General features: G+C 43.7%; 8 protein-coding genes across 8 annotated transcripts; 4 read left to right on the top strand and 4 right to left on the bottom strand.

Moving 5' to 3' along the window:
• Positions 1 to 5,956: 5,956 nt before the first annotated feature.
• Positions 5,957 to 6,381, top strand: E1B28_005950 (uncharacterized protein; the record flags this gene model as incomplete). The annotated part of the gene is made up of 2 exons (XM_043150553.1): positions 5,957 to 6,055; positions 6,109 to 6,381. 2 exons carry the CDS (start codon positions 5,957 to 5,959, stop codon positions 6,379 to 6,381), a joined length of 372 nt encoding a protein of 123 aa, XP_043011641.1.
• Positions 6,382 to 7,714: 1,333 nt separating this feature from the next.
• E1B28_005949 (uncharacterized protein) lies at positions 7,715 to 8,255 on the bottom strand (the record flags this gene model as incomplete). Its single annotated transcript, XM_043150552.1, has 3 exons — positions 7,715 to 7,878; positions 7,933 to 8,121; positions 8,168 to 8,255. 3 exons carry the CDS (start codon positions 8,253 to 8,255, stop codon positions 7,715 to 7,717), a joined length of 441 nt encoding a protein of 146 aa, XP_043011640.1.
• Positions 8,256 to 11,049: 2,794 nt separating this feature from the next.
• Positions 11,050 to 11,452, bottom strand: E1B28_005948 (uncharacterized protein; the record flags this gene model as incomplete). Its single annotated transcript, XM_043150551.1, has 2 exons — positions 11,050 to 11,336; positions 11,386 to 11,452. The coding sequence occupies 2 exons, from the start codon at positions 11,450 to 11,452 to the stop codon at positions 11,050 to 11,052; spliced, it is 354 nt and encodes a 117-aa protein (XP_043011639.1).
• Positions 11,453 to 13,237: 1,785 nt separating this feature from the next.
• E1B28_005947 (uncharacterized protein) lies at positions 13,238 to 14,434 on the top strand (the record flags this gene model as incomplete). The annotated part of the gene is made up of 1 exon (XM_043150550.1): positions 13,238 to 14,434. The coding sequence occupies one exon, from the start codon at positions 13,238 to 13,240 to the stop codon at positions 14,432 to 14,434; it is 1,197 nt and encodes a 398-aa protein (XP_043011638.1).
• A 21-nt stretch (positions 14,435 to 14,455) lies between these two features.
• On the top strand, positions 14,456 to 16,147 carry E1B28_005946 (uncharacterized protein; the record flags this gene model as incomplete). The annotated part of the gene is made up of 2 exons (XM_043150549.1): positions 14,456 to 14,824; positions 15,563 to 16,147. The coding sequence occupies 2 exons, from the start codon at positions 14,456 to 14,458 to the stop codon at positions 16,145 to 16,147; spliced, it is 954 nt and encodes a 317-aa protein (XP_043011637.1).
• Positions 16,148 to 16,168: 21 nt separating this feature from the next.
• Positions 16,169 to 16,549, top strand: E1B28_005945 (uncharacterized protein; the record flags this gene model as incomplete). Its single annotated transcript, XM_043150548.1, has 1 exon — positions 16,169 to 16,549. The coding sequence occupies one exon, from the start codon at positions 16,169 to 16,171 to the stop codon at positions 16,547 to 16,549; it is 381 nt and encodes a 126-aa protein (XP_043011636.1).
• A 6,352-nt stretch (positions 16,550 to 22,901) lies between these two features.
• E1B28_005944 (uncharacterized protein) lies at positions 22,902 to 23,881 on the bottom strand (the record flags this gene model as incomplete). Its single annotated transcript, XM_043150547.1, has 4 exons — positions 22,902 to 23,279; positions 23,353 to 23,514; positions 23,574 to 23,788; positions 23,845 to 23,881. 4 exons carry the CDS (start codon positions 23,879 to 23,881, stop codon positions 22,902 to 22,904), a joined length of 792 nt encoding a protein of 263 aa, XP_043011635.1.
• Positions 23,882 to 24,137: 256 nt separating this feature from the next.
• On the bottom strand, positions 24,138 to 27,242 carry E1B28_005943 (uncharacterized protein; the record flags this gene model as incomplete). The annotated part of the gene is made up of 10 exons (XM_043150546.1): positions 24,138 to 24,245; positions 24,312 to 24,667; positions 24,736 to 25,012; positions 25,068 to 25,558; positions 25,614 to 25,722; positions 25,786 to 26,058; positions 26,120 to 26,353; positions 26,416 to 26,501; positions 26,629 to 27,168; positions 27,224 to 27,242. 10 exons carry the CDS (start codon positions 27,240 to 27,242, stop codon positions 24,138 to 24,140), a joined length of 2,493 nt encoding a protein of 830 aa, XP_043011634.1.
• Between the last annotated feature and the right edge of the window lie 128 nt (positions 27,243 to 27,370).

The raw sequence follows: 27,370 nt of genomic DNA, 5'->3' as shown, positions 1-27,370 counted from the left end.
ATCCTGCATTTCGACGTTATCAAATCATATGGACTTTGTGTGTCCAAGTAGTTCCAGCATATGGATCCAGAGTTCCGAATTGCCATAGCACATGAACAGTGCGGACTTCGAGATCCGTTGTTCATTCCTGCCTGGTTCCTAGGTACTCTATCTGTGATCTGGGATCTGTATCATGTCTTTTTGTCTTTTCCTCAGATCGGGACTCGATCTACGGTCATATCAAATTTCTCCTAGTCTGCGTGGTCCTATGTCCAATTTCTTGTCAACTAAATCCCCCGTAGAAGTAGGTACTCCTAGTATGAAGGTCTTTTGACTTTGTTAAGTTCTGCTACGAACGGTTCTGAGAAGACTACAAGCTTTCTAATAGTACAATCCCTTGATATGCCAGTGCATAGTAGAATGTAGAGAGTAGAACTCGGTGAATTACTGCTTACGTTCTCTGCTCATAGTGTTCTACAGGTTTCGAACGGTCATACAGTTTTCTGACACGATCTACGGCTCTCTCTAACTGGTCTAGCTGCACCTACGGCACATTCTACTAGCGGCACTAGCTTTAACTAGCAATTCAGGCTCACTCTAGTTCTTAATACGATAAATATCGCTCCGTAGCACTGTTTAAAGTGCAAAAAGAACCTTGTAGCATAGTCAACTAAGTCGCATTACCGGCTCGTTGTGTTGTTGATCATCTTCAATTTGATTTTCCAAATCAATAGAGATGTCCTGCTCCCCTGCAACAGGTTGGATCTGCCGATCTGAAAAGCGTATGTTCCTTTCAACAGTGATGGCATTTCTTTGTGGCCAGTAAATTCTGTAGCCATTTGAATCTGGATCTAATCCAATCCATCTGCCTTCTATGGATTGTGATCCTAGTTTGTCTGGTTTCTGATCTCTTTTGACATATACTATTGCTCCAAATTTGTGGATGTCATTTGCATTTGGGTGTACCCCATATCGGCAGAAGTAAGGAGTTTCCATATTTATGGCTTTGTGTGGAGTTCTGTTCCACAAATATACTGCATATTCCATTGCAAGTCCCCATAGCCATTTGGGTAAACCTGCTTCCAAAAGCATGGTTTGTACTGCATTGAGAAGTGGGCGATGTGCTCTTTCTGCATTGCCATTGTGTTCTGGTGTGTGATGAACTGTCAATTTTCTGATAGTTCCTTGTCCTTCCAGATAATTTGTAAAGTCCTTGCTTAAAAATTCTCCTCCTCGATGAGAATGGAGCGTTTTGATGGTGATATTGTGTTGAGTTTTAAGACGAGTTTGGTAGGTGATATATTTGGCAAAAGCTTCATCTTTTGATTTGCATAGAGGTTCTTCCAACCAATATGTTGCATCATCCAATAGGGTGAGTGTGTACAACGTGTTTTGGATTGATTGTACAGATGCTGGTCCCCACATATCCATGTGAATTAAATCTCCGAATTTTTTCGGATTTGCCTGTCCGTTTCTAGGACGATTTGATGTGGAATTTTCGGATTCTTCATGGATGTGAATTCGAGTTTTGGCTATAGGTGCACGAGTTGCTTTCCCTTGAAGGCAAATGTCACATGTTGGCCTGTTCATTTGGTGTGGGTCTAAGTTATATCCCTGTAGTTTTCCTTTTTCTACAAGGTGAACTACATAGTCATAGTTCATATGACCTAGAATGCAGTGTAACTCATAGAGTGACACTGTCCTCTCCTTTGTTGCATATGCATAGTCTGATGTAGGAGTTTGATAAAGACCATTTATCTTTGGGATTCTTCCCCTGATGATCCCAGATGTTCCATCATAGATGGATAAAATTCCATTTGAGATTTTGAATTTGTAGCCATTGTCATCAAGTTTTCCAATGGATACCAATGTATTGGGCATGTTGGGACAATATAAGGTGTCTCTTAATGTAAGAGTTCCTCTGTGTCCTTGTTCATTGATTGGAATATGAATAGTGAGGGTGCCCTTGGTATCTGTGTGGAAGATTTCTCCATTTGCAGCTTCAATGGTTCTGGTAGGAATTTGTTCTATGTCTTTGATGTTTGCACCATCTGGAGACATGTGGGATGAACAACCTGAATCAAATAAAATGGAAGATGGGAATTTTGATTCAGAAGAGTAGTTTGCTTCTTGTTTGATGATGGAAGCTTTGTTGTTTATCTTATCAACCAGTTCCACTGTCTGGGATATTTCTTTTGCTACCCATGAGGATTCAGCAAAATCTCCTTCTTCTGCTGTGGCTGCTTTTTCCTTTGATTTGGAATTTTGGCCATTATTGGGGGATCTTGGTTGCCTAGGTTTGGACTTTTCCTGAGCAGAATGTGCTTGTGTAGATTTAGTTGCACATTTATTTGCTCTGTGGCCCATTCCTCCACATCTGAAACATTTCAAGTTTGTTTCTGTGGTTTGCTGATTCGATGAATTTGATGGATTTCCTCCTCTGTTATTATTGAATCCACCTCTGCCATTGCCTCTTCCCCTGAATTGTCCACGGCCTCTGCCACGGTTATGACTTCTTCCTCTGAAGTTGTTTCTGTTATCATTTGCAAAAATTTGCTGTTTCCCTATTCTTGTATTTCATGGATATACCCAGAGCTTTAGCCCTGACAGCTGCTATCAGGTTTTCTGGTGTAAGTGTTGTTCATTAATCTTGGCTGGGTTGTGGCAGATAAGACTGTGTAAACGTCTTTCGAGTTGTGCTTCTGTATGGGCATTTTTAGTTTCATAGTCTTTTACTAGACCTAACCAAAGACCGATTGTGGTTTCCATGGCATGATATCGTCGAAAAATGGCGTCAGGAAGTCTTCCTATCATGGCCTTTAAGAGAGTTGCATCTTTGTCTTTATCATCATCATCTGGTGCATGAAGTAGGAGGTGATCCACTTTGACAGATTTAGCAGCGCGTTCCACATGCTTGCTCCATGATGTCCAATTACTGCCATCAGATTTCAATTCTGTGACTTTGTCAAATGCTTTGTTGACAGACATTTTGTCTTCGTCTTCTGTATCAGAATTTTCTTTGTATATCTCCTGTTCTGATTCTTCAGAATCGTGTTCTGGTTCTTCTGGAGGTGTTTGTGTAGGAGGTGTTTATACGGGAGGTGAAGATTGCTGTACTGGGGATGAAGATTGATGTCTTCTTCGTGGGTTTCGAGAGGTAGAGGCTTGTACACCGTGTGTTTCCTCTATTATAGCATGTTGCACTGTATTTGGAAAGACTCCCCAAGAGGGTATTGCTACTGTTCGAGCAACTGGATGGTAACAGTTTGGACAATAATTTTGTCTGCAGTCTTCCCAGATATTATCTGAAAAATAACAGTCTCGTTTTTCTGTATCGTCGTATATGTGCTCTTTGTTTGCACAAGGTTTGTTCCGGGCAGGTGGTTGTACTGTGGATACTGGTGGTGTAACTGTTTGAACTTTTGGTGCCATACAATGGTGAAGAGGATGTTTAAAGGATAAGGTTAAAGGGCGGGGCCCATAACCTGTGAGAAGAATAAAGAGATATTCTTGAGAGTGACTACAGCAGGTAGTCTTAGCAGCTAAGAGGTTTCCACTACAGGTGGAAAGATGACCAGAGGCTTCACTACAGGTGAAGGGAGTAGAACTGATAGTTATTGAGGTAGACTAGCTACATCTTATATACTTAGTCCAATAGGTAAATATAGATAAGACCGTATGGTCTGTACTGCTGCAGATTGCTGCGCACGACTGTGGTCAACTGCGGAATGATAGTAGTAAGAGGTGTGCATATGGGATGGTGGTAACAATCATAAAAGTAGAGAAGATGTAATAAATATTCCAACATCTTCCTAAATTCATTCACCCACCAAAAAAGTCGCCCGTTATGTCTGCACAAACACCAGTATCCCCCTCAGACACTTGTCTGGAGCCCGTTAACGGCACTAAAAACTACTACTAGGTGCAGCAAAACACACTCCAAGCACGAAGTGCGCAAAACCAAACCCAACACTAGCAATTAGCGTAGTTGATTTGTGGAGGTCGGTATCAATGGACGCTCTCAGCAAGGTTCACTGAGAACTCTAAGATAAGACTTCAAGGGTGGGGCTTTATATGGTTCAAAACAAATTCAAATTCTGTGTTCACAAGTCAAAATGACAAAGGCTTTCTACGAAGTTCACTACTTCGAGGAGGTGTTCAATTCCTTCTAAGTTCAAATAGAACTATCAAATTCAATTCAAATTCGAGTCAAAGCGACTCTACAAGTTCAAAGTTTCCAAGTACCAAAGTGGCAACAAATTCAAATCAAATTCAAAGTTCAAATCCAATCTTTTCCAAATACAAACACCAACTTCGAAGAAGTGGGGCAAAGTATGAGCCAGAGTCCCCTAGTGAAAGCACTTAGGCTTCTGTCGTAGGTTACTGGGGAAAATACTGCTGCTACCATCCTCCCTTATATACGCCTTTTCGAATAAATAATAATCAAACGTCGAAGATATGGTAAAAAGTCGAAAATATAGAGAAATCCCTTTCAGAGATACCAAAGTACCCTTAATCAGGTATAGTACATGTCAATTAGATATAAAACTGTCCAGAATATAGTATTCCTTATTTCTTTTCCTCATATTTTCTTTATTCCTGTTCTGAGTCGGATATCTTTGACATTTGCATGTGGATACATCCTGACCCCTTTTTGTTGCCAAGGCGAGTCCCCATGTGCTCCCTTGTTCTCTCTTGTTCTATCTGATCTGGAATAGTCCAAAACTGTTCGATCTACATTCCAGGAACCGTTCCTATGGTTCTTTCCTGGTAGAATATCCTTTCTGACCAGACATCGTCGACATCCGCCCCTTTTCTTGTTTCCAGCTGTAAGTTACAGCCACCGGCATTGTTTCCGTTCCTTAAGTCCAAAGTGGACTTTAGATAGTTACATCCATCCGATTGTTACTTCCAGATGTACTTCTAAGAGTAGTTTCTGTCTTTTCAACCAATATCGAAGAAATCAATAAATTAATAGTAAAATCAAGTGTCCCCATGTTTGCTACAGGTAATTGCGAGTAAGACGAGGCCTATCCAAATGAACGAAGGTTTTTAAAGGCTGCTTCATCAGTTCCTACAGGTTTCGGAACGTCGAAGACTCTCATCTATAGGGTGTTTCGTACTTTCTGTACTTCGGATAACCCGCAAATAGACCCGTGCTTTGACTAGCAGCTTGGGCTTGCTCTAATCCTCATATTATGTTCCCATTTTGATTATATTATATATAAAAATGTTAAAAATGCGTTTATTTAGGTACTAGTAGAGTTTATCCGCGATACTGTCATTGATCCTGTGCTATTACATGCAAGCGCATGACCCACAATAACTGCCGAAAACAAAGGGAGAAAAGCCCAGTTCGTTGCTGACCTCAATAGTGCAATTGAAAGGATTGCCGATCTAGAGGAGAAGAATGCGCAGCTGGAGGACGAGATTGCCTTGCTGAAGAGTGCACAAGCATGCAACACATGAAAGACAGAAGAGTGGGTTTCAGCTAGTGTTATCATCGGCACGTTTGGTTTGGTTTGGTTTGGCGCAGTTTGTACCAATTTGGGCTTTGATGGGTTGGCCAGAACTATTCAGTGACACAGTTTGGGCCGAAAACCTGACCCAAACTGGTTAAACTGTGGTTCCTGAGTAGAATTTTCCCAGAAAATATATTAAGCTTTTTTGACTACCTTTCACGACTTTTTGTGACAATGATGGCAAATGGCATCACTGTGATGTGACAGTGAGGTTCTCTGATGTGATGTTTCTTGTGACTAATAGGTACAAGTGACCCACTGGGTTGCATGGTTCGAAAAACAGGGTTTCTCAGGCCAAAACTGTTCTATATTTAGTTTTTTCAGCAAACCATTTATGGAACTGTTTCAGCAACTCGGTTCACAGTTCGGTTTCAAACCGGTGCTAGCCCCAGCCAGTGAGAACACTAGTTTCAGCAGTTCTAGTACGCATCAAAGCCTTGGAGAAAGCGAACGTGATGTCAGAGACAGAGGAGATGGCTGTAGACAAGGAGCTCCAGGAAGAAGCTGCTGCCAATATGAAGAACGAGGAAGCTGCAAAGACGAATGTATTCAAGGTGAGTAATCGGAACATAATCAGTGTTGGGGGCAAGCCTAATTTTCCGGATAGGAAGTGGTCTGGAAATGCATCAACGCATTGATGGGCTTGCCGCCTCACACCAAAGAGATGCCTGTATATCCTAGTGATGAAGATGAATGGCCAATTGATAATGCAACAAAGGAACACCTCATACGCTTTCAATGGAATTTAAGCTGGAAGAAGCAGCCAAACTACACAGCTATCAAAGAGATCACCACATACATCATGGAGAAGGGTGCAGTTCAAGTACCAGTTGCAAAAGAAGTCCTAGACCTGGTTAATGAGAGCCATTGCATGGATTGAGTCAAGCTTTGGTTTCGGGAGATGGTAACACTGGTTGAAAAGGCTCAGAAAAAAGTTGATTGGTGGTGTCAGCAGAGAACGTACCAGAAGGAGAGAGAGGCGAGGACGATAAGAAGAAAAAGCAACCCCGAAGTTTGATTAAAATAAGATGGTCAATTCGAACAGGTATCCGCCTGCCTGTGAGGGAGGTGAGTGCAAAACTATCAGCTTGAGTATGGACTGTATGATGAGATCCATATCGCAGGCCATTCTTGCAGATGTAGGGTAAAATAGGCAGAGTTCTTAGAGACAAAAGGGTGCCCAGGCTGCCTCGCAAGCTCTGGTACAAGCAACAGATCTGGCCACAGGTTTTGTACAGTTCACCAGTGAGATCTTGAGCGTTGATGTCTTGAGGCTTTTTCGAAAAGCATTTCAGGAGTTTCACAGAGTCTAAAATCAATCAGCATAGCAATGCCTATCACAGAAATTGAATAACAAACCTGTTTCTGCTTTGCTACAAAACATTGCGAGCTGAGTTATCATCCCGCCTCGTTCTCGGCCTTTACTCTTGATGATCTGTTCAATGAGTTGTCGCTCTAGAGGATGTGTATCAGGTGGAAGCAAAACAAGGAGCTCATAAATCAGGTGTGTTTGAACCCAGTTCTGCATCAATAACCTCCATTTTTCCACCTGACTTCCCATTGTTATTCACCTTCTCAAGCATTCCATTGAAGCGTTCAAAAGTGAAAAGCCACCAGCCATAAAGAGGACCGAGGTACTTGATCATTTCGGCGAAGTGTTGCAACAGGTGATGGTTGATAACAAGCGGGATGTTGAGGCGTATGCAAGCTTGGCAGTACTGCGACATAAACTCTTGTGCTGTATGGGCTTGTCACATCGAAATAGTACGAGTTGCAAAAAGGCAGACACTGGCACAGAGTAGAAGGCATGCAGAGTACAGAGAAAGTCACTTTCAGGAGCATTTTGTCTTGATTTTCTCATTTGGGGCAACTGGTGGTTCAGTATCTGGTATCAGGTCTCCAGTTTTATGCCATGTAACCCAAAGGAGGACCAGAGCGATACCAATAAGACGGTGCCACTCGTCTGCCTTCGCAAGTGACTGGTTCTCACCCAACTATAAAACATGTCATTAGTCAGTACACAGTAATGTTATTCTGGACTTACATTTCGTGGCAAATGAGTAATATGGGACGGCCATTTAATAGAGTTGACGCAATCCTAAAGGCGCCGCTTCCCCAAATCTGCACCGCTGGCCCCAGAAAACATGTGTGCAGCAAATAACACCTGATTGAAAAAGTGAGCGATAATGCCAAGAAAGATTGCGTGCATGAAATCAAGGGCAGTTTTCCTTCAAGGAAGCCAGTTGGGTATCAGATTTAATTCTGACCACCAGATACCTTGGTGCTTGAGGATATGGTTTCTGGTGAGCAGTTGGTGCATTGTGATACTGGAAAGCATAGTAAAGCAAGTCTTCATCATCTTTGAGTGTACGGTCTCCTACACCATATGATGTATCAGTTATTTGAGACCAAAACTGTTTTTGTCACTTACCGTCACCATATGATGACACCTTGTTGATATCCAGCATCACAGTTGAACAATATGGACAAGGATGAAGGTCTGCAGAGTGCCCTGCTTGACCAGAGAGACACTGTGCAGCAGGTGTATCACAGTTTGTGCACATGATATCACCAAACACATTCTCGGGCTCTTCCTCGCCATGTATGTCCATGCTAACGCCTGACAGACGAGAGTTAGAAGGTTTGGAGTGATTAAACGTGCTCACCATTCTTGAGAAGCCAGAGCTCCTTCACCAGTGGTTCAAGTATATGGTTTAGTTGGACAGGTGTTGGTTCCGAGGGACCAGGCATCATGCACAGACAGATATGTCAGGAATTGATAACTCTACTGATGCACTCAACAGGTGAGGTTTCAAGGCTTACTCAGAGAATCATCAAGTTGACACAAGTCAGGGGGATTAGGGATGCACAATGAATACTACTAGAGGTTCACTACAGATTTACAGACTAGAGTGTGATTTAAGAATGGAAATACTTATCCAAGGGTTTGTTGAATGGTTTCAGAAGGCTTAGAGATGCTATTTGAGCAGTAGAATTCAGACAGAGATTGGTTTGAGAGAGAAAACAGAATATATTTGAGTAGATACTAAAGAAATAAGAGAAAGAGAAAGACAGAGAGGGAAACAAAGGAACAAAAGGGACAAAAGGGTACAAGGGTTACGAATATCAAGGCTGGGGTTTGCTTGTAAACCTCAGGCCTTATATACTATTCTGTTATCTATCTATCTAATGAGTCAGTAATGAGTCAATTAATACATGAGTACAGCTGTGCTATGACTAGAGATAAGAGATGAGTCAAAATGACTGTGCAGACCTGTGCAAACCTGTGCAGAGATGACTTTCCAGTTGGATTTACTGAGAATTGAATGGGGATAGTTGATAGTAAGGATCTATTGATAAGATTAAGACTTAGAAAAATTAATGGGGGACCAGTACTATGTTAGTTGGCAGAGTTCAGCTGGCACAAGTGTTCGGTTCATGACAAGATCACATTAATCTGCTGGAAATGTTCACTAATGCTGAGGTCATTGATGGAAATATATATGGGGCCGGTTGAATGAGGCCAATTTTTGAAAAGGCCGAACCTGAAAATAAGGCTTAGATATGATAGAATGAAGACGAAGTAACAGAAACTATACCAGTCAGTATTAACAGTGAGGTGGAGACCATAACGGTGGGCTGTAATCTTCACTGATTCACTGTTGACTGTTTCGCCTCTATCATGAACAGTACCTTTGTCCCCAACCTCACATATGCTGTTTGTGTAAAGTTTATCCCAGCCTTCTGCATCTGACATGTCCCACATTATAAAGTCGGGGTCATCGTTCCGACTGGGTTGATGATTTTGGCTATCCCAAATCTTGGCAGTGAACCTGGGACGCATAAAAAACCGTGGAAGTGTTTCAATGATGGAGGTGTGGGGAATTACGAGGCGAGGTTCACGTTTTCTCTGCCCTTTCCTGTTTCGGCTTTCATCAAAAATAACACCTTTGCACTGAGGGACAGTACAGGAGGAGAACTCGAGTGCCTTGACTTCGGTTGGAGAGTAGTGTTTCCATCATACAGGGCACACATAGTACTGAGTGATAACCACATCTGGATCAACACTGAGTCGATGTTTGGCACTTTCTAGGGTTTGCACTGGCCAAGGGTGATCTGGGAGGGCTCCAGCAATTGACAGAGAGTTGAGGGTAGCGTTGAGGCCATTCTCGGTATCGCGATATAAATCAGAAAAGACCTTAAAGATGCATATTTATACAATTTTAACACTTATGAGTTATAAATTATGGGATTAATAGGACTAGAGTGAGCCCGCACTTCTAGTTAAAGCATGAGCCTCTACAAGAGACTTTATCTGTATGAAATGTACAAAATTAGGAAAGATGAGAGACTTCGCTGAAGTTCAGAAAACTGTACGAACTTCAGGAAGCAGCCGTTTAAAAACCTTCGTTCTTGTATTGGAAGGCCTCCTCTTACTCCTGGAATGCTCATAGCAAACATAGGGATTTTATTTTACACTTTATTGAAACTTCAACGAAGTCTGGTTGGACTGCTCGGATATTGGAATTCTTGGATATAGAAATCCAAACAAGGATAAAGGAAGGAACATCCGATTCTCACGAACGGAAAAGGGAAAGAATAGGAATTTCTCGGAAAACCAAGGAAACACGGACTTCAGCGAAGTGCACGTGTTATTTGATTGCAAGAGGGAAACCTTGGGGACAGGGCCTAGGATCGAGGCTAGATCTTCTCCAAAAAGGAATAGAACAGGAACAGGAAGAATGGATACGCCTGAAACAGGGACTCGTTCCCTAGGAAAAACAGGAGAATGCGGATATGTCGGGTACTTCGGCGAAGTCAAGTCCCTACATCGCAACCAGGAAACAAGGAACAGATATTCAGTTTAATATTCGATTGGGCACTTCAGCACATAAAACTCTTGTATTATACCCGATTAAGCGAGTTTCTGTTTGACTGAAAGGGATTTCATTATTATTTACTAGTTTCACACACATTTTGGACTTTTACTATTATTTATTAGAAAAACCGTATATAAGGAGGGCAGGAAAGAGGGATTTTCCCCAGCAACCTACGAGAGGAGACGCAGTTCATCTACTAGGATTCGCTCGAGATTTGACCTTTGCCCCAGTCTTCACTGAAGTTGGTGTTCTGTGTTTTGAAGGATAGATTAGATTATTGCAATTGAATTTGGTATTGGCATATTGTCTTGGAATTGAACTCTGGATATTGAAGTCAATTTGGACTTATATTGAATTTGGATTGCTATTGTCTAGTTTGGATATTGAACTTGAAACCGAACTTCGGCGAAGACTTGTAAAAGCTTTGTTGAAAAGTCAGATATCGAATTTTGGGATTTGTGAATCATATTGTCACCCTTGTAGTGAAAGAACCTTGATTGAAACAACTATAAAACCGAAGACCCCACATATTCTATCTTTCTTGGTGCCTCTTAGTGAAAACTAAAGCCTTAAGAATACCGACCTCCACCCCTTACACTTGTGTTTACTCTTCTTGGTGTGGTTTTGGTTTGCGCACTTCGTGTTTGAGGTGTGTTTACTAGCCATATTTAGTGGTGTTGCACAGCGTTATTATCGGATTGCTTGATGGTAAGGCCTTCATACACATTTCCAATTGTGGCATGCAGATAGGCCAACCAAACTTCGGGACTTTCGTCAAATGCTGGTCTTCTGAAGATCTCATCCCCTTCAAATGCAGTCAGCAAAGCGACATCTGGGTCAGAAACCGGCGTGAAGAAGTTATCTTGATGTCCTAATCGGTTGCATGCGTGCGGAGACTTTGGATCTTCCTCTTCTCGCTTGTCTGATGGTACTAGATCCTGCTGATCTGGTTGATCTATACAGCTGTCAGTAAGTATCGGAAATAGAGGGTGTTTTACACGTACCAATTTCATTCTGAGCTTGCTGTGAGCCGTCACTATCCCAGTTCCAATCATCCTCGCGTAGATCCATTGTTGGCTGGTAATGGTCAACTGTACCTCCAGGTTGAGGAGGATTTATATCAACGTCTCTCAGCACATCTATCGGGTAGTCATAGTCTTTTTCTGGCTGGCCTGCTTCCACCACTGAAGGTCCAGATTGACGAGTTAAGTTTGGAGGCCTGTTTTCTTGCTCAGTTCTGCTGGTACCGTGTCTCTTGATATGCAAGTTGATGACTTGACGTGTTCAATAGGTGAGCTCTCTTGGACGACATGCACATTTGATGCAAGGGCATGGATAACGAGATGACATTGGACAAATTGAAGAGTATATGTAGATATGGTGACAGATGCGGATTGTCGTTGTTGATGAGCTGGCATGTACACGTACGTGTGCATGTGTTGTATGTGTATATGTTTAAATTCTGCTAAGTCAGGATTCCCAGGACAGAAAGTTTTGACCAAAAAATTATCGTAAATGGATAATTTATAATGGGGATATTTTACAGAAAACATTCAATAATTCTAGATTGTGAAAAATTATTCCCAACCAATAATTTATGATCTTGTGCTGTGCAAGTGACATCATGTGTACATGCAGGGCGAAAATAAAGAGGTGTGAACCATTTGTCACACATGGGTCACACTGTGTAAGATACTATTTCCACCACCACCACCAACCTATATTCTATTTCTTCTAATCTACCTTAACAAAACTTTAACCGACCTTACTCATTGCATTTAAAACCCTTCATACTCTCGTTTGAGACGCTGCTCCATAAACCACACTTGTCACATAGGTGTCTCAGATTTCATGCCTACAGTTTGCTCAGAAACCTTTGAAGCCCCTGACGTCTGAGCCCCTCAAGTCTCCTCTTCTCGCGAGGGTTCCCCTGAGCTTCACGAACAGTCTCCAACCACCGCCTCTCCAGTCGTGGGATTCGAGCTCATAATATCCGGTCTCAACAACTCTATGGTGAAATCGGCAGAAGAAGAATTGACTACCAAAGTTATGCCCCTGGCTAACGAAGGGATCCTACCATCTCTTGCCATTCGCTGTGCAGATATACACTCACCTATGGACTACTGCTATGTCACTTTACTCACCCCCCTCAACAATCCTCCCTGAATCAATATTCTTAGCAACGTGAAAACAGTTATCAATGAAACTTTCCCGGAGCTATCTGCACAATGGAGAACTAGCCCTGGCCTAGATAAAACCTGACAGATCTTCTTTCCAGTTAAGGACTCTGGTTTATCAGTTGATGAAGCTTCTGACGGTCTCAATCACATCTTCCACTCCAAGGGATATCGTCTTAATTCATCTTGGAAATCGGAAAAAACAATGAGGTGCACCTTCAATTTCACCCATCCTGATGACATCAAAGTCATACTTCACGATCCCCCTGTCATTCGTGGCGTTACCCTCATTCCTCACCGCCCCTGCTTTATCGAGCCCATAATGGCGTCAGAAGTTGCAATTCCAAATTGCGCTAACTGCCTCAGTGCTCACCTCACTTTCAACTCTTACATTTGCACCCAATATGGTGATGATTCCATTGTTCATAGCTGTATGGAGATGGATGGTGACATCTATTGTGTGGTTATGAAGACATGGGAACTTGCTGACCACTTGGTTCATGACCCATTCACCGCCTTTGATGGTCCCTTCGCTGCTTCGCAGACCTCTCCATCTTGTGCCATTCCCTTGTTCCTCCTCAACGAATGGGGCATACCAGGAAATCTCAAACAAATACTCAATTGTTCCTCTTCAGGTTCATTCCCCGAAAGCTGAGTCCTCCTCGCCAGGGTTGAACAAATGGAGAAGCAGATGGAAGCCACCTCTGCCCACTTCATCACCATCCTGGAACGCGTAGAGCAGAACTTTGAGCATGTCAACAATTGTGTCGACGACATTCAACAGTTCCAGACTGCCTTGAATATCTACAATGCTGCATTCAACAATTATACCCTAGCCTCTGCTGATCTCAAAACACTGGAGAGCAGATGTAATAGCTATGTGGCGCTTATAGCGTGCCTGCCTTCCAATAATTCCTCCATCCTCCACCAACAGCTGCAGCAGATCACTGCTAACATAGCCTCTGTGGAACAGGAAGTGTCCAATGCTCACCATCACTTACAACAAGTGCTTCCTTCCAACATCTCCTCACAGCCCGTGCTCCCAATCTCCACCTCATCCCACAGCCTCAGTTCGACGATGAATACGGATACCACAGCTCTCACCCCAGGTGTTCCCAGCCTTTCACACCAGCCCACATTGCCTACTGACATTCCATCAACACCTATGCACCACCACGCCCTTCTGCAACAGCCTGACTTAGTGGACTTCGACTCACAGATGGCCAACGCTGAAAATGAAAGCGAGCCATCTGGCAATGCTGCACCTTCCCCTCGTCTGCACAAGTCGGCTCGCCATAGTAAACATTTGGATGCCACTCGCAGCAAGGTACTTCATATCCCAGTACCCTCCTCCCCTCTGCTAAAGCCCTCCCCAATAGTGAATTTTCAAATGCAAACACCCAAAAATCATGCCAGGGCTAAAGGAAGGAAAGTGACAGGTACTCGATATGATTCATCTTGTATGCGTGGAATCAACCTTTGTATATTAACAATTTTTGTTATATTACACCTCATTTCTGCTGTACAGTGCTCCCCCCATCTCTTATCCTCGCTCTCCCTCAACACAAATGGGCTTGGGGATTTTGCTCAACACTGTCACATTCAAGATGCCATTCAAACATTGCACCCATGCTTGATTTCTATATCAGAGACCAAATCACAGCATCCGGTAGGACATCGGCTTCGACTCTCAAACTATAACATCTACGAAAACCCTGGCATTCCTACCAGGAACAAGAAGACCTCCAAATGGGGTGTAGTCCTAGCTACCAGGAAAGACCTTCATGCTGAGCCTCTTGATCTGATCTCTCGCCTGCATGGCCACACATGTACTGTTGACCTACACTTACCAGGATCTAACAGCAGCTCCGTTTGACACCAAATCCTATCAATTTACATGCCTTGGGATCCAGGACAAGATGACATCCACCTCTTCTGGCAAGACATCAGTGACCTTTGCTTTACTGCACTGGGAGGCAACTGGTCCATGTATGGTGATTACAACGCAACCCTCGCCTCTTGCGAGCGCGCTTCAACAAATGCTCATCAAACGGTACCTACACAAGCCTACTCTGCCTTCCTCCTCCGTTGCGGAGGAATGGACCTCTGGGCACAAATCCTGGATGGTGAAGCTTCTACCCATTATACATACAAAGGGCCGTTTGGACAGATAATTATTGATTGCATGGCATGTTCAGTTCAAAGCATGTTAGAATCACAAATATCCGTGTACAGGAAGTTCATGGGATCTACCAATCACCGTGCAGTCATTGCCCAACTGTTTTTGTCATCACCGACTGACCTATCAAACATTTTCTCGCACTCTCCTCATTTCTCCCCACGTTTTATATATCCTCAGAAACTTGAAAATCATTGATTTCGAGCCTTCTCATCCAATGTATCTGCACTAGTGAGGGAAAAACCGATGATTTTGGCTACAATACATAGTGAGGTGGACTTTGATGACGTTTACCAACTGTACTCAGAGGCACTCTTATCTTCAGCACAATTTGCCTTCCGGAAACCATCGTCTCCCATACCCTCTCTCCATTCAAATTGTGCCGTATCTTCATTCCCTATCAAGCAACTGCTGTGAGAAACGAAACGAGTTAACCGTCTCATCTATGCTCTCAAACGACCTGATGCTTCTACCCTGCTACCACTCTTTATGCAAAACAACCCTTGGTCCTATCCTTACATCTTCTCCTTTGACCCTTCTCTATGCTACGCTTTGTGACACAATCACTACATCTCTGACATTTTACACCGAACCAACTGCTTGCTTGACTATCTTAAGTCAGTTCGTTCATCATTAGGAAAACTCCGCTACCGTGAAGAGAAAATGGTTCTTCGCTGAAATGCTGTGTCATCTTCTCAAAATCTCATCAACTCAGTCCTCCTTGGTGGATCCGCAAAGCGCTTGTTCCCTTCTATCTACGCCCGGCCTCCTCTTGTCCTTTCTCCATCTGACCACCCCAATACCTTTCTTACTGATCCTGAACAGGTTAAGGGCGAAATGGTTGCATATTTCAAACATTTATTTCATCATGAAGAACAATCGCCAAATACAAAACCGTGGTTATCCTCACCATCCTTGGTTGCTGTTCGCAACCGTACAGCACTCCACCCATTCAAATGGCCAAAACCCTTGTCAACATCAGACCTTTGCCTGATTCTTCATCATGGGAAAGCATGTCCCTCTCCTGGCCCTGACCAATGGGAGAAATGGTGGTTCAAAAGCTTGGATGATTCAGGTCTCCAACCGCTACTTAACATAGTCAACTACATTATCACACACTCACACTTCCCTGCATCCATCAAACTGACCTACCTGTCCATCATTCACAAACGTGGCTCTACTACCTCTATGAAGAATTACCGCGGCATATGCTGTCACAACCTTATCGTGCAAACTGCCTGTGCATGGCTTAACTTCTACCTTACCAAGGACCTGGCTAAGCACAAGGTCATTCCCCACACACAGGTTGCCACCCAACCCAGTGTCCAGGGAAGAGAGTTGCTCTCCTTCCTCGCTCAACTGCATGCATGGTCCTCCCAAAATCAACAACCTCTCTATATCCTCCAATGAGACCAAACAAAGGGGTTCGACATGCTGGAACCTGACGGATTCTATGACGCTGTTCATGCGTATGGTCTTCCTCAGTCGATCATTGACTTTGATGCCTCCTCGCAAGCAGATGTTCCTTATCAGGTGAAGTCTGCATACAGATATACAGATCCTTTTACTATTTCTGGTATTACAAAACAAGGAGGCCCCCTTTCACCTCTCAAATTCACTCTGACTTCCAGCATGGGTCACTACTGGCTATCCGATCACTGTCACTCCTCTCCTGGGTCACTTATAGTGTCCACCCAAACGGCATTACGGCATGATTTTCACGTCCCAGCGGACAACATCCGACTCCACATACCAATGGTTGAGGCAATGGATGACTCTTACATCACTGCCACCACACTCGATGCTTGTTGAGACTCTTGCCTACATATGGAGCAGTTCCAGTCCTGTTATGGATTCAAAACAAACTGGAAGAAATCACACATCTATATTCTCAACAGTTTGGTACCGCCACCACAACATGTCTTGATGCTGACAGTGAATTTGTCCCATCCCTTTGACACCCTCATCCAATACATTGCACAGGTTGACGTTGTATCCGACTACCTTACTTTCCTCCGTACACCTATTGATAAACCCAAACGACAATTCCTTGCACTCCATGATTTGGTCAATGACTTTCAATTCCCCTCACTTACATGCCGTTTACCATTCACTGCCCTCTGCCATATTCTTTCACAGACATTGATGTCCAAAATTTGCCCTAGACTATCTTTCCAACCAATAGCGCAACTTGACACGGAAAAACTGGACAGGGCAATATCCACAAAAATTCACTCATACCTCAGATTCCCCTTTCCACCTTCCTCATCCCTCCTAAATCTACCTCTGGCACAATTTGGCTTTAACTTCCCATCTGTGGCACTCCTCAACATTGAAGCAACAATTTCAGGTCTTCTAAGGGACATAAACCACCACATTCTCCCCTTCCGTGAAATGGCGTGCATCACTCTAACTGACCTGTCATGCTCGTTCAATTTTTGCGCACCTCCATTTTATGGATCCTCCCTTTCTGCTTCCTTTTCCCATCTGGCTAAGGCAGATTCACACCGGATTCCTTTCTCCTGGATCCTGGCCCACCGCTTCATGCATAAATATCACCTTAGCCTTCCTTGCACAGATCAATCCCACATTCTCGATGCAAATATCTCTATCTCTCACATTGTCTCCTCACTATCTCTATATCCCTCACTCCTTCCACCTGCCACACGTTCTCTCATACCCTCCCCAAACCAAATCCACCTGCTAGCGAACGCTGGGATACAAAGGTTATCAGATTGTATCTGATGGTCTGAAAATCCACAACAACCTCCATTAGTACCTTATCATTCCATTTCATTCCCTGCCTGTCAGGAGTCGATCCTTGGGTGAGGCAAGCTGACAATTGAAGGGGAAAAAGGAATGACTCTGTGATGTGCAGTGTTGAATAGCGTGTAAGAACGGGAAAACGTCGGAGTCTGTCGGAGCTCCAGAGTGCGAGAGAGTGGCTAAAAGGAATGTATAACCTCAGTGGTGGTTTGACACTATGATAATAGGGAATACCTAAAAGGAATGTATACTATAGAAGGTAATATGAGTACTTCTGAATAAGGGAAAATAACAGAAGACTTACACCTCAGTGGTGGTTTGACACTGAGGTGTGAGTGTACGTATTTAGTAACTATATACTCTAACGGAGATTAAAGGCACGTGTTTATTTTGATATACAACACTCCCCCTCAAGATGAACACTAATCAAAAGTAAGTCCGAGCATGGATGCGAAGCATATGAATTTAGCCCGAGACAGGGACTTCGTAAATGTATCTGCAATCATTAAGTCGGTCGGAACATAAGATAAAGAAATTTGTCCTTGTGACACCATTTGTCGGATCCAGTGGAAATGGACGTCTATGTGCTTCATGTGTGCATGAAATGTAGAGTCCCTTGATAAACAAATAGCACCTTGATTATCGCAGTATAAGTCCATTGCGTTGGATCCGCTGTCAGTGTTCGGTAAAATCGGTCTTAGCTCAGATAACAACTTGTTGAGCCAAATTGCTTCTTTGCTGGCATGAGTTAATGCGACATATTCGGATTCTGTGCTGGAAAGCATAACGATAGGTTGCTTTTTTGTACTCCAGGAGACCGCTCCGGATCCGATAAAAAATGCGAATCCTGAGATAGAATGGTGGTGTGTGTGTGACGCCCAATCAGCATCCGAGTATCCGGACAGGTATAATTTGTCTCCTCCGAGTTCGAGCTTAACGTCCCACGTTCCTTTCAAATAACGGAATACACGTTTAACAGCGTTTAGGTGAGTTGTTCGGGGAGATTCAAGAAATTGAGAAAGGGTATTAACAGTGAATGTGATATCCGGGCGAGTCATGATACTTGCATACATCAGTGAGCCAATTGCTTCATGATAAAAGGATTTTTCATCGCAGTTTAACAGATGCGGTGATACGGCAGGGGATTTGAGACTAAGATCAATTCCGGGTTCCATCGGAGGATCTGTGGTCCGAGCGTCCTGTAGATCCATACGCGTTACAATTTGGTCAATGTACGCATGTTGGTCCAGGTAGATTTTTCGGGTTCCTCGGTTCCGGGATGAGCTCATTCCTAGAAACCAATTAAACGCACCAAGATCAACGAGTTCAAAGTGCTCACCGACTTGTTTCTTTGCAAGTGCATTAGTTTCTTTGGAGTCCGCTATGAAAACGAAGTCATCTGTAGCGCTGGCTATAATGCTCCAAACTGTACCATCAAATTTGTAGTAAACGGCTTCATCCGCATTACATTTGGTGTACTGCATGGTTCTGCAAATTTTCTCCTCCTTCGCTCGGGTCCACTCGTGTGCTCCCTGCTTTGTACCATATAAGGATTTCTTAAGTCGGCATACTATTCGCTTTCCGTGAAGATGGGTTGGAATGGATTTAAATTCGGAGTAGTATGGAGGAAGTTCCATGTAGATTTTCTGGTCCGGTGGCAGTGTACCATAGAGATAGGCATTTTTGACATCTCCATGGTCAATTTCGGCTCCGAGACTTGCGGCAACTGCGAGGAGTGTATGGATCGTCGCTGGACGCACCGTCGGAGCGAACATATCCGTGTAGTCTATGCCAAATTTCTGCATAAAACCCTTTGCTACTGCTCTTACCTTGTACTTGGCAACTTTTTCTTCGGAATCCCGTTTTCTCTGGAGGACGCATCTAGATCCGATGAGATTGACACCTTTGGGTAACTCTACTAGATCCCAGGTTTCCATCTTTTCAATCTGATCATATTCGGCTTGGAAGGCCGGTCTCCAGAGTTCTGCTTCGGGTCCAGTCAATGCTTCCTCTACACTTGGTTCGTCTTCTACGGCAACCATCACTACTGCGATTAATTCCTCTAGATTGAACAGGACTCCCCCTGGTTCTAATCTTTCCTCCTCATCTACAAATCCGGTGAACGCGGTGTCCTTTTGGGGTTTGATATGATGAGCCTTCACGTTCATGTTGTTCATCATTCTCCAACCACCGGGTCCGGGTTTCGCAGCTGTTGTTCTTACAGGACGGCGATTTATTTCGGGTTCCGGAGCTTCCAGAGGCTGTTCCAGTTCGGGTTCCGGAGTTCTCGGCGGTGTTGGTGGTGGCGGATCGTCTGGGATTTGTGGCAATGGTGGTGGAATAGCTGTGGGGACTTGCAGTGTACCGGAAATGCTTGGATTGGACTCGGAAATTTTCCTAGAGGTTGGAAAATCAGGTAAGTCTGTCTCCCCCTCAATGTGAGCAGTTCCAGGTTCGAATTGTTCGTCTTTGTTGAAGACTACATCCCGTTCGACCGAAACTTTCCGCTTTTTGGGCCAGTAAATTCTGTACCCTTTGGTTGCTTGGTCGTAACCAACAAACCTGCCTTCCTTTGCCCTTGCATCTAGCTTTCCTGCTTCTAAGTCCTTCACCCACACTTTCCGTCCCCATTCCGGTACCTTTGTGATGTCCGGTTTTAATCCGGTTCTGGCTTCCAGTGGAGTTTGATCATTCTTCAGTCCTCTATGACGAAGTCGATCTTTAACCCAAAAAGCATGGTTAATTGCTTTGGCCCACAAGTTCCGGGATAACTTGGCACGTATCAACATTGTGCGAGCCATGTCCAGTGTTGTCCGGTTAATCCGTTCGGATCCACTGTTGGATTGCGGCGAATCGTGGGCTGTCAAATGATGAATGGTTCCTTTAGACACAAGATAGTTGTCAAATTCTGTAGACAAAAATTCTCCGCCTTGGTCCGCTCCGAAAATTTGGATAGGTTGGTTCCTTTGAGTCATCATCCATGCCTCATACTCCTTGTACTTCTGCAGAGCTTCTGATTTATGCTTCATGAAGTGTACCCGCGATTGCCGAGTGTGTTTGTTGTGGAAAGCAATGAAGCAATTGTGACCACCTAAGGATTTAACAGGTGTGGATCCCCAAACGTCGGCCGTAACTTTTCCACCGACAACTGGTTGGAACGATTCTTCTTCACTTTCCTTCGGAAATGGCCTCCGAGTAATTTTCGCTTTGACACAGTCTTCGCAAAATTCTCGAGGTGACTTCGGATCAATTCGGATTCCAGTGATCATTTCATGTTTGATCATGTAGTCAATGTCGTCATAGTTGACATGGGCAAGAATCCAATGTGCTTCCATACGACTTAGAGTAATGTCTGGAGTAGATGATTCGGCAGCGTGAACATGATGATCTGTGATACGATAGAGATTTCGGATCCGGGGAATTTGGCCGACGATTTTTCCATCGAACGTTTGAATAATGCATGTACCGTCATGGATTGTAAGTTTGCATCCAACTCGGTCCATGCTGCTGACAGAAATAAGAGTGTAGACCATTTGTGGACAATAATAGATGTTCTTCAGTGTAACTTTCGTCGGACTTTTCCCAGGTCCCATTGGAAAGTAAACCTACATATTCCCTTTGCCAATGGTATTAAAAGATTGTCCGTCGGCGGCCGTAATAGGCTCCAGAGGAATTTCGACGTAATCACTTATACTATCGCGATCTGGGGTAAAATGACTGATTGCTCCACAATCTATAATTTTATCGGAGTCCGTGCGGGTAGCCGCGTTGGCTGTATGTTCGCTTCGTTCGCTTCGGAAATCCGACATAATCCGGTGTTCGGACACTGCATAGTCCACAGAACTAGTAGCTAAGAGCGCAACTCCGTCGGACTTTTCCTCCTTTTCAGCTACGTTAGCACCCTTCGCAACTTTCTGCTTCTCTTTCGGCAATGCCTTAAACCAGGCAGGTGCACTATCCGCCTTACCTCCTCCTTCGGCATAACAATCAGTCTTGATGTGACCCTTCTTGTTACAATTGTGGCAAGTGGTATCATTGTGGGGATTTCCACTACCTCCACCTTTTTCGCTTTTTCCACTACGGTTCCCTTTTCAGTTTCTGTCAGATCCACAAGCTTTATTAAAGGAAGCTACAAAGGCCTCCTGCAACTTCTTCTCCGCCTGCATTAGCGATTGGTCATACTCACTTTCAAGACTTGACAAAAGTACTTCAATATCGACTGGTTGACTGCTGTTTCGGGCTATGATGGAGATCGAGGTGAGTACAGGTTTGTACATGGCAGACGATGATAGGGAACGAGTGATGTTAGATGTAAACATAAGGTCGTCAACAGGGTGTCCCATTTCGGCCAACTTTTCTCGGAGTTCCTTCATCTCCGCAATGTGATTCCAGAGGTTTCCGCCTTCTGATAATCGCATGTTTTGAAGTTTCGTCAATAAATTGGCCGCTATAAGTGATCTGCGATTTTCGTTGACATCTATAAGCTTCTTCCAAATGTCGCATGCCATCGGTAAATCTCGGACCTGTATGAAGAGTGATTTCGGAATGGTTTGATATATGAATTCCCGGGTCTGAGCTTCCTTCTGGTCGTACTCATCCCATGCATCCTCATTCTTCTCTACGGCTGCTTCTTCTACCTGTAGTAGCAACGATCCTTCTTTGTACACTGCCAATCGTCTCTCATTGTCCGGCCATATGACGTGTTCCGCCAGGAATCACCGAGTGAACAATATGGACTCCAGATAGCCTCTATTGCCGTACCAGTGGGCTCTGGGGTCATAATGGCTCCAGGTCCTGGCCGCCACATTTTTGTACACATACTACCTAGCCAGATACTCCATCCCAACTACCTGGCCGAATGTATATAGACCGCATGTCGAGATGCATGGAGCTTGGCTGCTCACCATCAGGTTTACACCTGCTGGTCCTTATAATGATGATATGATGAACCTGGTTGACTGAAGCTGACGATCTATATGTTAAGTTTGTGGAACAGTACAATATTAAAATAATGGGAACGGCATAGCTAGTTAGATAAGCTGCATAGCCGTGGCAGCCTGAGCGTCACCTCCTGCTTTTCTTCCTCGACGTCCTGCAGGGGCAGCTGTCACTTCTAATGTCTGCAAATTGGTAAGTGTATCCGTCTGTATATCTACCTCATAGTCTCAAAATCTCTATGATTCAATATTTCATTGGGCCTTTCAAGTCGAGATTTATTCAAGATGTCCCAGATTTGCTAGGAACAGCTATGGGACAATTACAGCGACTAAGGCCTGTACTTAGTGGCCCGGGACTGTTGGTGGACGGTATGCACCAAAACCACAGTTCATTATTAATTTACGTGAGTTCATACACAATTTGCTCGTTATTGCATTCCAGGCTAAGTCACTATTTAGTACTAGTTTGCTCGGGACCGTTTAGCTCCTCCGATGCCATCGTTGGCCTGCTGTTTTCGCTTTTCTGTGCATCTTCGTTGAATCTCATCTTTCCTCCTGGTTAGCTTGACTCGAAGTCCCTCAGCAACCTTGTCGTGTTGATTGATGCGATCCGGGAAGAAAAGTGACGGTGCTGTCAACCCTCGAGGAAGAATTCGCCGGACAAGATGGGCATTGTGGAATGCATAGAGGTTGATGAGGAAATGATCGTCAGACTTGTGCTCAATGAACTGTATGATCCGATTGCTCTCCTGTCGCTCCTGTTGCCGTGCCCGCACTCCCGTACCTTCACATTTACTTTTCCGGCAGTCGTGCTGGACATTCTGTCTAAACAAAATATTCTAGACAGTGAATCAAATTGAACGTGAATTTTTGGGGCTCATCATCCGCAATTCAGAAGACTGCGATACATACCTGACTCAGAACAATGATGCAGCTCTCTTCACCCTGCCTTCGGTAGACATATGGCAGCTCAAAGAAGGCATCTCTATTTGGAGCGATTTGGAACTCTTCGATAACAATGATGTGCATGGTCTCATCTGTAAGAATTTCAGCTACCCGACCGATTGTGATGCTCTGAGTAGATCATATTAGTCAATGCAAATCCGGATTTCAGAGTATCGCTCAGAGCTCACCTCGTCCAACGGTGATTGATAGAAAACCCAACTTCTCTTGCAACATTCATCTCCCGACTGAGCAACAGAACTTTTACATTTCTTCCAAAGGATGGATCCATTGAAGGAATTAAAATTGATGGCGTTTTTTGCAGCTGTATGTTCGAGACTGAATCCAAGTCTAGAGGGCTCTTGCGTATTCGTGTTTTTTGGCTTAGATTCCCTCACAACAGAACCTAATGAGGAAGGGTTGAATAACCGATAACAAGTCACAGACATGGAGGAACGTTACCGGGTTTACGAGTGGTGTCCTCACTCCATCCAAGCATTGTGTAAAGGAATGGTCTACTCGCTAGAAGAGTGCACACACCCTGCCCACCCGAGGACCATTCTTCAGTTTTAGGGTTAAATGTCAGGCCGCCAGTAAGCAAATGCTTCACTCGTTCTTGTGAGCCTGTTTGTCGAGTTATATCGCGGCTCGGTGCAAGATGATTTGAAAATACAGAGCAGGAGCGAAAAACCGCGTTGAATGACTCAAATACCTCGGTAGCTTGGCCCACCAACGGACCGAATGCACGAATATCCTCAGTAAGATGTACAAGCAGATGCAACTTGATCTTCCCGTAGAATCTTGGTAGGATCCAGTACTGCGAACATATCAAGGACATTTGCAGTCGCAGTTTCAACATCATGCTACACATTGCAAGTTCAGTCAATTTTGAATCATAGGAAGAGTCAACTCGTCAGAACACTACATACACAATATTGATCCATGTTGTCAATTTCAACATGCCAAAGCAGCGCCGACAGTGTGGCCACTGCCTTCCAGGTACGGAAGTGATCTGTGTCGACAAGATCATAGATGTGGAAGACTGCTGTTTGCACGATTGCTTTGAATTGTCGTCCAATGAGGGAATTTGCAAAATGAACAATATACTCCGCCCTAATAGACTGAATGGAAAGACCATCAGTGTCTGTCGCTTGTAGACATTGACCGTATATAATTTTCTGTTTCTCAGTCCACTTTGTTTGTGTGTAGTGCCAAATATATTTGACGAGACCGAGTAGAACTGTGTGTAGAATTTCGATAGGAGTATCTTGCGCAGGATCGAACCCTGTAGTATGCCGGTGGAATCAAATCAATTCAAAATTCAAAGTCCATTCTATTGCAACCACAACGGACCTTCAGTTGTAAGAAATCCATTGTATATTGTTTTATCGTTCTCTGCCACCCAAGACAACAGTTTGTTTTGGATCTCGTTCGTCGTTGAATTTGGATTTGTCAATTTTTCATCTCGAAAACGATTGATCAATTGATCAATCCAATACTGAGTGTAAGCGTCCTTGGTGCCTGTTGCTGTTTGTCGTTCTTGAATAGGCTTGGAAATTCCACAACATGCTAATTTGACTTGAGCATTCAACTCATTTTTGATTCTTTCACTTGTCCGAGGAGTACCAGGCTGTAAGAAATCAGTATAAGCAAGCTCTGCGAAACTTAGACAAACTCTAGAATACCTTGAATATTGAATGGAACCCCTCATTGGTTGATCTATGGTCTTCCGTTCCGCCCATTTCACATTTCTGACAGGGATAGTTGCCCTTTGCTCCAATATGACTTGCAACGTCACTTTGTGCTGGATTGTCTGATGGATCGGAGTATAAGCGAATCATAAATCGTGATGGATTACCAGTTGCTGGATCCTGTATACAAATAGGATTGGTGTGTGTAGAGTCAATCAGATGCTTCACATTCTGATACTGCTCCACAATGGTTGCAACTTGAGATGTCGAAATCAAGTGAACATGAAATTCCTGCTGAAGGAGCTTTCGGGGAAGATTCTGATGAGTGATGTATGAGTTGTTGTGTTTGTTCCATGACTTGGAACGATTCCCAGATACGTCGTCGCCAAAGTAAGATATAAAGCTTGTATAAATGGGGTCACCATCTGCTAGTTTCTGATACTTGTTAGGCATTCTCTCTATATGCCCAGCTACAACAGAGAGTGCTATATATCCATTAGTTGAATATACAATCTGAGAATGGTACCACCAACTACTCACCTGTCCATGCAGATGGAAGACTTTTTTCGTACTCAAGGTCAAGATAATTTGCCTCAAGTTCATCCGCTAAGATTAACTTAGTCTCAGTGTCGTTAATATGTGCTTCACACTGTAGATTATTAATCATCAGTTATGAAATATGAATATGATGAAGATGCTAAGAGATGCCTACATGTTCATTAATAGAAACAGAAAAAGCATCAGCAACCACTTTGCCTTTGTAAGTGAGCCAATGAATAGGGATAACCAGTTCTCCATTCCTAAGCCTAGACAGCTCAAAAACGTAGAAATGCTTTGAGTTTCCTCCATCAAACATTGGACTCAGGATATCCAGATTCATGGTTCGCCTCCATTTCTCAGCATGCCATACTTCCGTGACAGTTCCAGTCTCAGGGATCTCAGGATAAATATGGATATGCCGGCGAGTTTGAGGGTTGGTCCAATCCTGATGAATAATAATATTTCACAGGCTCGTTCACTAAAGTCAAGGAGCGCCAGAGACGTACATGTGCAATAATGGCCCGAATATCATTGATATAGAAAATATTCCCTTGAACGGACTTGCATTCAATGTTCGGTACTCCTTGAGAATTGCATAGTTCGGCTTGTTTTTTCCGTAGAGCATAGAAAGAAGGGGTGTCTTGAACTCCACATTCTTTTAGAGCCCAGATAATGAGCTTCATTAGAGAGTCTGATATACGGTGTCGTTGAAGGTTGTCAAGTACGTCCAAAATACACATCTAAACGCAGCCCAGTATTAGTTGAGGAAGGCAGAGTTTACGTCAAGTTTACGTCCACTTACCGTCTTGGAGTCGTACGGATCCCAATGTGAACTTGTTGGATGTGTGGCCCCATACAGAACTTGATGGAATTGATGGTCACACATAGCTTCAAAGGAAATGTCAATAAACAACGAAAGAACTTCAGATCGGAAGGAAAAATTGTGTGGAGAACTGCAGCCCGACTGCTGGCTGACACATCGCCGAGGGGGAAAAAAATGCGTAACCCAACTCACCTGCACCTGCCATCACATCGGCAAGAAGCTCTTCCTCTTCTTGCTGTCGCAACAAAGCTTCTTGATCATCTTCCTTGCAATCTCCTAGAACATCTGCAAATCCAATTGAATTCCAAACACCAAGTGCTTTATCAAGATCCACTTCAAGTTCGCGATGATGATTTTCCTGTGTTTGACCAACACTTGGCCCTAGATCATGGTTGACTGAGTCCCAGAACTCGTCATTGGAACCCAACATATTGCTTGCAAGGTCCTCTGGAAATGATTTAGAGAAATCAGACTTTGGTATGAGGTGGATTGGTCTGAGCATGATAGGGGGAGCATTGGTGAGCCTTTCCCTTTCCTTTAATTCTGCTGTTTGCTTCTCTCTGATGACTGCTTCTTCAGCCTTAGCTGCATTAAAAAGCTGCTCTGCCTTAACATGCACACTAGACTTGATATGGTCTTTTGCAGATTTCAGTGAAATGTACTTCCGGCCAGTACCTCTCGCACAAATTGTACAATATGCTTTAGTTTTGTCTTGTTCACTAACTTGAAAGCCTATAGATTTCATGCAACTCAGTACAATCATTTGAGGGAAAAAAACAACACTCACAATCAGGAATATTCGGCATCGCAGACACAGCAGATCAAGTTCAGGGATATTCGCGTTGGTTCGAGGTTGTGAGTTGAAGATAGGCATGGTGGTGTATGGAGTGCGTCCACCTATTGTTTTACACTTTGGGATAACAGTTCTTGCCAT

Source organism: Marasmius oreades, chromosome 3 (assembly GCF_018924745.1).
Source record: "Marasmius oreades isolate 03SP1 chromosome 3, whole genome shotgun sequence".
Lineage (NCBI taxonomy): Eukaryota > Fungi > Basidiomycota > Agaricomycetes > Agaricales > Marasmiaceae > Marasmius > Marasmius oreades.
Note: the sequence above shows the minus strand (reverse complement) of the source record. Positions and strands in the feature narration are given on the sequence as shown.